At 36.6% G+C, this 11,372-nt stretch overlaps 1 protein-coding gene across 1 annotated transcript in view; it reads right to left on the reverse strand.

Moving 5' to 3' along the window:
* Lrch2 (leucine rich repeats and calponin homology domain containing 2) overlaps window positions 1–11,372 on the reverse strand; it is a 127,993-nt gene that overhangs the window by 57,856 nt on the left and 58,765 nt on the right. The window contains exons 7-9 of the mRNA XM_010603119.2: window positions 9,470–9,596; window positions 6,427–6,532; window positions 6,214–6,350 (exon numbers count right to left, since the gene is read on the reverse strand). Coding sequence (XP_010601421.2) covers window positions 6,214–6,350; window positions 6,427–6,532; window positions 9,470–9,596 — 370 coding nt within the window. The remainder of the gene's footprint in view (window positions 1–6,213; window positions 6,351–6,426; window positions 6,533–9,469; window positions 9,597–11,372) is intronic.

Genomic DNA, 11,372 nt, shown 5'->3' on the forward strand with positions numbered 1-11,372 from the left:
TACTGACATTTAGAAATGGGAGGAAAGGAGCTAAAGGTGTAGGGAAGGTGTGATACGTAGGGGAAGAACAAAAAGGGAAAAGAAAAAAATGTGAGAGAATGAAAAGATGAAAATAAAGTGTTTGTAGATGAGGAGGGGAGGAGGGGGTGAGGGGAGGGCAGAGGTAAGGGGAAAAAATGAGAATCAAGACTTGCCATGTAAAGGTACATGATCCCAACAATGAATGTAACTGTACTGTATCCCTAAATGTACCAATAAACTCAATAAAAAAAAAAATCTCCATCTCTGGAGTTACAAAGCCTTTGTTTGAATTCTGCCACTACTATATGCTAACCATGTGATCCTGAACACATCATTTAATTTGTATACTTCTATTTCCTTGCATAAGGATAATGACAAACTTCTTTTATACAATTGATATAAGAATTAAATTAATTAATATATGTATTTTCATCAATGTTTGGAACATGGTCAGTGCTACATAAATCTTTGTTATTGGGCCTGATGATGTAGCTCAGTGGTACAGTGTTTGCCTAACATGCACAAGGTCCTGGGTTCCATTCCCAGCACTGCAAACAAAACAAAACAAAAAGTCCTTGCTATGATTACAATGATGACACAATTTTTCATTAAAACAGTTTAACATTTACATAATCATAATCAAGAAAATAATTACACATGAACCCCTATAGGATAATAGGATTACATTTATTTTCTTTCTTTCTTTTTGGTACCAGGGATCGAACTGGGTCCTTGTGCTTAAGAAGCAGGCAGCAAATCCACTGAGCTTTACATTTATTTTCACTTTAATTTTTGTTTCTCATAAAGGGCCCCAATTTCGTTTTGCATAATTTTCTATATACCTATCATTAATTGTTGTTCCTGACTCTGACAGAACTGTAAAACATGCATGCGGTCAAACATACCAAGTGATCTATCACTTTATTCTTATTAGTGGGGAGGACTCTACTACCCCAAAATGACTACCTGCTCTCTGAGCCCATGCATTTCTGTCAATAGTGGATGTGAAAAATGCCTCTTAGTTTAGTCCCCCCCATTGTCATATAACATACTCTGCTAGCTTTCTAAGAAAGGATACATTGGAGTTAAATTTTCTTAGAGTTCGCATGCTTGAAACACTTCTACCTGATATTTAACTAGTACTTGAGTGTACAAAGTTGGAATTATGCCCTTAGCCTGTGAAGACACCATTCTAACATCTGCTAGTTTCCAGGGCTGCTGCTAAGAAGTCATTCCAATACCCACTCCTATGAATGTACTCCAATGTTTTCCTCTTTACTTTTTCCTTCTGGCTTTAACTGAAGTATGAGTAACAAAAACTGTATAAAGCTAGAGTGTACAGTATAATTTACTACTATATGTACACATTGGAAAATGGTTGCCACAACCAACTAATTAATAGATTCATCACTTCATATACATATCTTTTTATGTGAGAGGTAAGAATACTTGAGAGCTACTCTTTTATATATTTCAAGTATATGATAATTATTAAATATAATCACCAAACTGTAGATTAGGCCTATAGTACATATATATCTTGTAAGTACAAAGGAACCGCACTGTTTAACTATTATCTCCCCTTTTCACCTACTTCTCATTCTCTGGTAACCATTTACCTTCTGTCACTGTAAGTTCAACTTTTTTTTTAATTCCATATGTAAGTGAAATCATGCAACAATTGTCTTTCTGTATCTGGCTTTTTTCACTTAGCATAATGGCCTCAAAATATATCCACATTGTTGCAAAGGTTAGCATTTCCATCTTCTTCAGGTGAGAATTTCCTATTAAATACACACATCACATCTGCTTTATCTATTCATTTGTTGGCAGACACTTAAGTTGTGTCTTTATCCTATTAATCACTGTAAATAATGGTGCAAATACAGATAACTCTTTGATATAGAGATTGTATTTCCTTTCGATACTGTGATTTATAAGAAATATTTTATCATAACCCCATTTCCTGGCACCTAGCTCCTAAAACCCCTTATGGACTCTTTTAAGTGATTAAGTGTCCTTTTCTATGGTAATGAGATGGCAAATGGCTAGGGGAACTAGGAGAGCTTCAGGATGAGGGGCTGGTACCATGGAAAACAACAAAAAGATTAGAAAGCTAGAACTTTCAGTCCCATCACCCTCATTCCTGCCACCTCTACCACAGGGGGAGAGAAGAAAGGACTGAAGGTAGAGTTAGTCACTAATGGCCAAGGATGAAACCAATCCTGGCTACCAAATCAAACTACCATAACCCAAAAAGACAGGGTTCAGAAAGTTTCCAAAATGCTGAACATGTGGAGGTGTGTGGAGGGTCAGCTACCCATATGGAAACTTCACATCCCTTCTTCACATACCTTTCCTTATGTATCTCTTACATTATACATTTATATTCTCAAAATACCCTTTCTAATAAACCAGTAATAGTAAGTAGTGCTTCTCTGCATTCTGTGAGTCACACTAGCAAATTAATTGAATCCAAGGGGGTAGCCAGCGGGTCAGAACTATAGGTAGGCACTTTTGTGGGAGCCCTTAACCTGTGAGATCTGATGCTATCTCCAGGTAGAAGTGTCTGTACTGAAAATGAATTATAGGTCATCCACTTAGTATATGCTGTAAAAACTGCTTGGTGAATGGTGATGGTGAGAAATCCTCACACATTTTAGTGACCTGAAGTTATGTATTCTGTGTTGAGAACTAGAATTAAAAACACTGGGTTTTCTTCTATCACTTAGAAGTGGACTGCAAGATCATATAGTGGATCTATTTTTAACTTTTTGAGGAACCTCTATACTGTTTTTCTATAATGATAACTTCATTTTATACTCCTACCAACACTGTGCAAGGAGGCCTTTATCCGCATAGCTTCACCAACACTTGTTACTTTTTACATTTTGATAACAATCATCTTAACAGGTATGATGTGGCATCTGATTGTGGTTTTGACTTACATTTCCATGATGATTAGTGATGTTGAGCATCCTTTTATACACAGCTGTTGATCATTTGTGTAACTTCTTTTAAAAATACCTATTCAAGTCCCTTGACTGCTATTAAATTTGGTTATTTTGCCTATTGAGCTGTACGAATTACTGACATTTTAGATATTAACTCCTTATAGGACATATGGCTTACAACTATTTCTGAATACATGCAAAAAATTTTTTTTTGTTTTTTTGAGACAGGGTCTCACTATGTAGTTCAGACTGACCTGGAAATCACTATGTAGTCCAGGCTGGTCTCAAACTCACAGCAATCCTCCTGCCTCAGCCTTCCGAGTGCTGGGATTACAGGCATGAGGCATGACGCCCGGCTTGCCGTGGTTATTATTAAGACTACATTTATTCAACATTTAAGGAGATTTTGATATTTATGGAAGGACAGTTCTTAATGTTCGTAAGATTTTATTTAAAAATTTTTATTTTACGCAAGCTTGCTTAAAATTATTTATTGCATACCAAGTTCAAACATGCAAAAATTTTGTGTGCCCTCTTCTGAAAGCCTTTCAGTGTTTTGGACTCTATCTTTCATTTTTAGAAATTATTCCTGAAATGTCTACTGATCCTACACTGTGCTCATTTTCAAGGATGAGACAATAAAAATCCAACTGGAAGCTCTAAGTACATAGAGCTGATACTCTTATGTATTGGTGGTGAGCTTTCATTTATCTAGTGATCCAAGGCGGGCTGGCCACTTCATCAGGTGACTGAAAGATCAGTATATAGATGTCTTTTCTCCTGGTTCAATCAGTTTACTAAAGAAGAAAGCCACCAATCTTGCCAGAGGTATATATAAGAGGCTGCAGGCATTTTGAGAGCCACGTAGGAAGTCTATTGTAAGATCCCAACATTTAGTTTGCAAGCATTCGTTGTTTCCACTATGGCGTGTCCTGCCCACAGCTATACGTATACCAAGCCCCATAACCAAGATAATGTAGTTTTTCTCCTGTAAGTATATTGAACCATTCTCCCTCCCCAGTTGAAGTTTTTAAAAAAATGGAGCACATTCTTTTCTCTGTACAACTTGTACAGACTCCCTGTTCCCATTTCTGTAATGATTAGCTGCTAAACCTTTTACCTCTGTTACAGAAGAATGAACTAATAACATCATAGGATAATTTACAATTCTAATTTGCAGAACTGGAGATTGTTCGTTGTCTCATCAGATATCCATTAACATGAAGAAATCTGAAAAGTTGATTCTATCAAAAACCTGTAAGGGCTGGGGATTTAGCTCAGTGGTTCCGCTGTCTGCCCTGTAAGTGCAAGGACCTGAATTTGATCCCTGTACAAAAAAAAAAAAAAAAAAACCAAAAAACCTACAAAACTACCAGCTTCTCCCCAAAGTCATTCTTCTGCAACCTTCTCCCTTATAATATCCCATAATCATGCTTTCTGGGAGAAGGTGGATTTACGGCTTTGTCCTCCACCTTCTTGGTTGGAACCTCCTTTGCTCCAAGCAGTGATGTTCAGTGTTTGATGTCTGCCGCATATCAGACGCATGAATATGATTTGGGAGTTCAGTAACATGTGGAGCTCCTGATTCTAGTTCAATCTTTTTTATAGGTGTGCTGTCCAATATGATAACCACTAGCTACACATGGCTATTTAAATTAAATCTGAATAAAACTAAAAATTCAAATTCAACGTCTCCACATACAATTTCAACTCAACAGCCACAGTGTCTACCACATTTAACAGTGTAGAAAGTGAACACTTCCATCACTGCAGAAAGTACTAAGGGGTAATACTTCTTAAAAGAGTAAACACCAAGATTCTTCTGAAGTAAGGACTGAGTAATATGGCTACTGAGCTGAGAGCAAAAATTTAAGGATCTACCTATTAGTTAGAGTAAATTCTAGGCTTCTGCTGAGGCAAGTGAGGGGCAGTGATGTGGCCATAGGGCTAAGGGTAAGAATCTAAGAGTGTAAATTTTAAATCTGTAGTGTCCAGTATGGTAGCCACCAGTCAGTCACATGTAGCTATTTAAATGTAAATTAAAATAAATCAAAACAAAATAATTGAAAAAATGGTTCCCTAGTTGTATTAGTCATATTCCAATCATTCAGTTGTATTAGTCATATTCCAATCATACAATAGCTACATGTAGGGGACTGGGGATGTAGCTCAAAGGTAGTGTATAAGGTACTGAGTTTGACCCCCAGGACATCCCCTCAAAAAAATGCCACATGCGGCAAATGGCTACATTCAGCTACCACAGATTACAAAACATCTCCACCATTCAGAAAGCTCTGCTGGCCAGCACTGCCTTACATAATCAGTCCTTCATTCCTATAGTAAGAGTTACACGCTACCTCCAATACCTGAGCCATTCCAAGATTTGATACAGTAAATCAACTTACTTCTTGTTGCCTTCTCTTGTGGCAGACTCAAGTTGAAACCTTCCTAATTCTGCTAAAACAGATACTCCCAGGACCCCAGCCAGCCTTCATTTGACTCACAAAAGGTAACCCCTTGGAAATGAATGGAATGCACATTTGTAGAAGGAAATGACAACTTCTGGATGTATGCAAAGCCTGAGCCAGGACACAAAGCTTTGAGGTAGTGTGGGCTGCTGCTTCACTGGCAAGTGCTTCTCAGCCAGTTATTCTTGTGCCATCAAAATAGAGGCAACAGTCACCACTCTTCCATTTATTTTCCATTTTCTAAAATTCTGTTGACCTCTCTTCCCCATTGTCCACTTCCTATTCTTTGTCCTTCTGGATTTATATCTCAGTTTATTCCTTAACTATCACTTTTGCTGATCCTACACAGATTTAGTCACATTGAACTAGAATCAATATCTTCCACTTGTATCTTGTTCTTTTTGTTATGCTTTATCTCAGTGGCAAGAATGTATTGCAATGAATCTCACAACAAATCCCAAATACATTCATAACTGAGTAGAAGAAAAGTAGAGATGTCAGAGTCTATGTTTTAAGAAAAAATTGAAAATCAGAATTATCAGTCCACAAGTAGAAAGTTAATATCTGGGTTTTCCAAATGCTATTCTACAACTCAACACTAAAACTCCTATCCAAGTCAAAAAGTCACTGCTTAGAAAAACTCCTTTAGAATATACTACCTAAACAATCAAGTTTGCTTGTTTAGTGTCTTTTTTATTTAACAAATGTAAAACATAACAAGCAAAATTATGAACAAAAAATGAGAGAAGACAAGTATTTTTGTTACATACCTGTGCTGGTGGTACTTGCAATGGATTGTTATCCAAAATTATTACTTGTAAATGATGGAGCTTCCTGTAACAAACTGGAATTTCTGTCACTTTATTACAAGAGAAATCCAGCTTGACCAATGGAAGATCTCCTAACTCTGTTCAGAAATGAAAAATTATTAATTTAAAGTTTACATAGTTACTCTCTGTGAGTAGAAACAGTGAACATCTTACCTTCTGGCAAAACATGAAGATTATTTCTTCTGATATTTAGTTCTCTAAGTGAATGTAATTTTCCCATTTGTTGAGGAAGGACCTGAATCTCATTACAACTAATATCCTAAAGAAAATAAAATAAGAAAGTAGAATTTTAACAAACTAACTACAAAATACAAATATATTATAATTTAAAAATTAGAGCATATAGCTAATAGCTAGCAAAAGTTACCTCTAATGTTATTTATATCTGGAAGATTTTTATTTATAATGCATCATGAAGTCATAGCACAGTCAACAGAATTTCTTCTGTGTAAAATTTTGAAATTATAACTTAGAAACTACATAAGTCAACTTCTCAAAAACCTCAACTAATGACCAAACTTCACCCTTAAAACCAAAAGTAAAGATGATACAGGTGCTAGTATTAGTATCTCTCTGTATTAGTCAGCTTTCCCATTGCTTGACACAATACCCAACATGCACAATTTAAAGTAAGAAAGGTTTAATTTAGTTCACAGTTTGGGAGGATTCTCTCCATAACCACCTGGCTCCAAGGCAAGAACATCATGGAGAAAGAGCATGGTGGAACAAAGCTATGTATGGCAACCAGGGAGCAGAGTAGGGGAAAAACACCAGAGGGGATTGGCTGAGGGAACACATATAGTACCCAAAGCCACACCTCCATGACCCACCCAGACACCCAGTAGTGTGCTCTATTAATCTGTTAGGCATTTCTTCATCCAATGAAGTTGACATATCAAGATTAGCAATCACAATCCACTTCTTGCTAACTTCACACCCAAACACATCTCTTTAAACTATACTTAATCTCCACATAAAGACAGTAACAACTTCATAATTCTGCCTTACATAATACAACAATCCTGAATACAACCAGAAATGCAATAATCCTTCCTGCAAAGTCTCAACAGTTCCAGCATTTTTCAATAGTCCAGGTTCAAGTCTCTTCTGAGACACAAGCCAAATTCTTAACTGTGAACCTCTGTGAAAAATCAAAAATATGTTACATAATCCCAAAGTATAGTGATCCCTTGTTTGTCGAATTCAATTTGTTCCAAATTCACTTTCAAACACAAAAAAGTTCAAGAATTGAACTTGTTTCTCCTATAAGAAATAATGGAAAACCAAATAATTGGTTCTGAGGCTCAAAAATTACACTTGTAAATTCATTTTTCTCAGGCTTCACAAATTTCACAATGATTTCTTTAATTCTATTGTGGATCTCACAGTTTTCCTCTTAGCTTTACTGCTGGTATCACTAACTTTCTTTGTAGCCATAGTTATATTTTATGCAAATAAAATGCAAAAAAAGCACAATGATGAATATTGTGATGCAGTAACACAAGCACTACATGAGATCTGTTGTGAAAGCAACACTTAGAATGAAGTGGCACCCCTTTGTGTCCACAGTGAGATGTGACATGTGATTCACTCTTGGTTCATAAATGTTTTTCAAGTCAGATTTTCAGTTTGACTATTGAGCAAAGTTATGAACAAAAAGAGGATTATTTTAAAACTTTGCTGTTTAAGTAGTGGGAAGTTCAAGCTTGGAGCTGTTTGGCAACTGAGGTATCGCTGTATAATGGCACAGGATAAATACTCCCATTTCAAAAGGAAGGAAAAGAACCAGTTGAAAGCAAAACCAAAAACCAGCAGGGCAAAAACTGAGTTCTGAAGCTTCATGTCCAACATCCTGGACACACAGTAGTAAAATGTGAATTCCAAGGGGACTGAGTGGTCCCACTCCTGTGGCCTTGCCAGTTGCAGCCCAGAAGGCTCCTCTCTTCTGCTGGCTTAATTCATGGTCTATACCTTTCCTTGGCTGATGTTCCACATTCCTGGCATCTCCAATTTTCTGGGGTCTCTAGTGAACCTTTGTCTTTATTCCCACAACTTCATATCTTGTTATTTCAAGAGCTCCTTGACAGGCCTCTCACACATTCCTGTGAAATCTGGATGGAAACCTCCTGACCCCACATCTTTTGCATCATACATGTCAGTAAAACCAGCATCAAATGAATGACAACACCAATGTCTGCTGTTGGTGGAAGAAGTTGCCAGGTCCCCTTAGGCCATGGGTGCAGCAGCCTCTGAGTGTCTCTATTGCTGAGCACGGTGAAATGGATCCCAGGGAACCAATTTCCTAAGGGGAATGATTTCATTTAGCTCAAGGTTTGGGAGATTTCAGTCCATAATCACCTGGTTCCAAAGCAGGAAAATCAGGGTGGAAGGGCATGGCTGAGAAAAGATGCTTAGTTAATGGTGGCCAGAGAGCAAAGCCGAGAAACAATGTCAGAGAGAAATGGGCAAAGGAATATATGCAATACCCAAGGCTACACCTCCATGACTTTAGATACACATCGTTAGTCTGCTAGGCATTTCTTAATCTAATGAAGATGACATATTAGGATTAATGGTCACAGTTCCTGTTAGTTCCTTTATATAATCCATCTTGCTTCTCATTTTTTCCCCATTCCTCTGCCTTCCCTTCAACCATTCCACCCCTCCCCATTTATGAAGACTTTCTTTCCATTTTTTCATTTTCTCATATTAATTCCATTCCCTTTCCTTTCTCCTACTTGGTCCCAAAAGTGCTATAAAATCACATGAGCATGTAGTAAAAGAGACATTATATTGTTAATCGAACTGTTCTCAAGCATTATACTCTTATCTCCATTCTACAGCTCTAGAGGACCCCTGTAAAAACTTTTAAAAAACTTTTCCTAAGAACTTTACTGTATACAAAATGAATAAAAATGCTTATTTATTTGAAAAACAATTTTTAAAGCTCATAAACAAGTATTCTAATTTTACTAGAACTAAGGAGCAAGCAGGCTTTTTGTGGCTTATAGCCAAAATCAGACACAGTGATACCTCAAAAATTTACTAAAGTGAATTTAAACACATACCAAAGTATTTCTTTTCTTAAAATTGCATTGAAATTCTATAAAGAAATGAGTAGTCTACCAAAATAGTAACAGTATATATTATATACATTATCTCTACCTATATATAAAAATACAACTATTTTACTCACCAATTCCATTAAATCTTTTAACTTCCCAATTTCTTCTGGAATGGATACCAGCTTGTTATTACTGATGACCAAAACTTTAAGGGGCAGATCAAATAGATATTTTGGCAATGTTGATAAAAGATTTCGACTGAAAAGAGTAAGAAAGTCTAGTTATGAGAAATGCTTGAAATTTGATATGCTGTTTTGAAAAAGAACAAATTGCCTCAAAAGTAAATAAAAGCTTTCAGTAAGCAACAACAACTATTTATTGAGTGCTCACTTTGTATCAGGCACAGGTAAATTTCTTACATACAGTGTCTTATTTAATCCCCACATTTAGCCCCACAAGATAGGTGATATTACCTCCATTGCACAAATAAGAAAATGATGGTTACAACTGGTTGTGTGACTTGCCCAGACATAGAGGATATTCAAACAGCAAATCTGACTACAAAATGTGTGCTGTCATCTATGATATTGTCCTCCACAACACCAGTACCCAAAAACTCAGAATGATTCTTCTACTAGATTATGCCAGAATCTTGTGCTCAGGTATAACTTCAGTGTATTTAATACCTACATGCTTGTAACCAGGGAAAGGTTCCAAGGATAAAGTTCCACGTACTATGTTCAAATTTATAAAAACAAGGAATAAGATTATATCTTTTAAAACATGCAGTAACTCTAACCCACTGCCTTTTGTTAGTTATCTCAACTCAATGTTAAACAACATTCTTCTCAGATACATTTACAGTATAACAACAAGTGAGTACTTTGTGCCAGGCAATGTTCAGAGCACTTCACATGACTTAATTCAACTAGCCCTCATAATAAACCTACTTTAGGAAGACAGATGCTGTCATGATCCCTATTTTACAGATGAAAAAAGTCACAAAGAGATTAGTAAACTGCTCAAAATCACATAGCTGGCAAGAGGGCTAGCCAGGATTTAAACCCAAGCAATGTGCTTCTGAGATCTCAAACTATTAGTCTGATGCAGACTGGTGTAAACGATCCCACTATCACAATATACACAAGGTTGCAGTCCATTTACATGCTACCAAGTGACAAACAATAAGCTATTATCTTTCTTATTTTTCAAAGTAACATTTATAGACCTGTGCCTAGCATTTTCTGTAATGTGCACAGCAGCAAGAGCCCAGTGTTATTCAAGGGAAGGCTTTAAAATCCTTCATATCATCTTGTCCCTGGAAAGAACATCTGGAAACACTAGACAGAATGCCTTTAACAATATGGCACTTGGGGAAAAAAGACTTGAAAACAAAGTCGATTTTCCTCAACTAGTAATCCTGGTCAGGCCACTGGAATGACTAATATGCTGGGGAGGGGGCTGTCACAAATCCTTCATACTTTCAAATCAAGCAGACTCTGAGAACATAATCTTTCTGTGCCTTTTCACAGTGGAGCACACAGCACCTTTCTGCAAGATTCTACTGAAAAATGGGAGTAGTACACAGAAAAGAGGAAAAAATAATCTTAAAAACTTATCAAGACACTTTCACCAAAATAAAATAGTAAATGGGAAAATATGAGTAAACTCATTCTAATTTTTCCCTCAGGCTAAAATCAGTTTATTTTATCCCCACATCCATCCCGGTACTGGGGATTGATCCAGGGCCTTCACTCTGAGCTATATCCCCAGGGCTTCCTTATTTACTTACTTACTTATTTATTTATTTTAAATTTTATTTTAAAAATCTGTGACATGGTCGAAGCCACTTAATTGTCCAGATGAGGTTCAAGCTTGCAATTCTCCTGCCTCAGCCTCCCAGAGCTGGCTTACAGGTATGCATCACCATACCCAGCAAGAAGTTTCTTAAGTGAGTTATTAGCAGTTGTCTTTCTCCAGAATTTGATTTCTTTATACATAAGTCACCAATCATTGCTTTTTAAAAACTATATA

This window comes from Fukomys damarensis, unplaced genomic scaffold (genome assembly GCF_012274545.1).
Source record: "Fukomys damarensis isolate Sample0158 unplaced genomic scaffold, DMR_v1.0_HiC HiC_scaffold_39, whole genome shotgun sequence".
Lineage (NCBI taxonomy): Eukaryota > Metazoa > Chordata > Mammalia > Rodentia > Bathyergidae > Fukomys > Fukomys damarensis.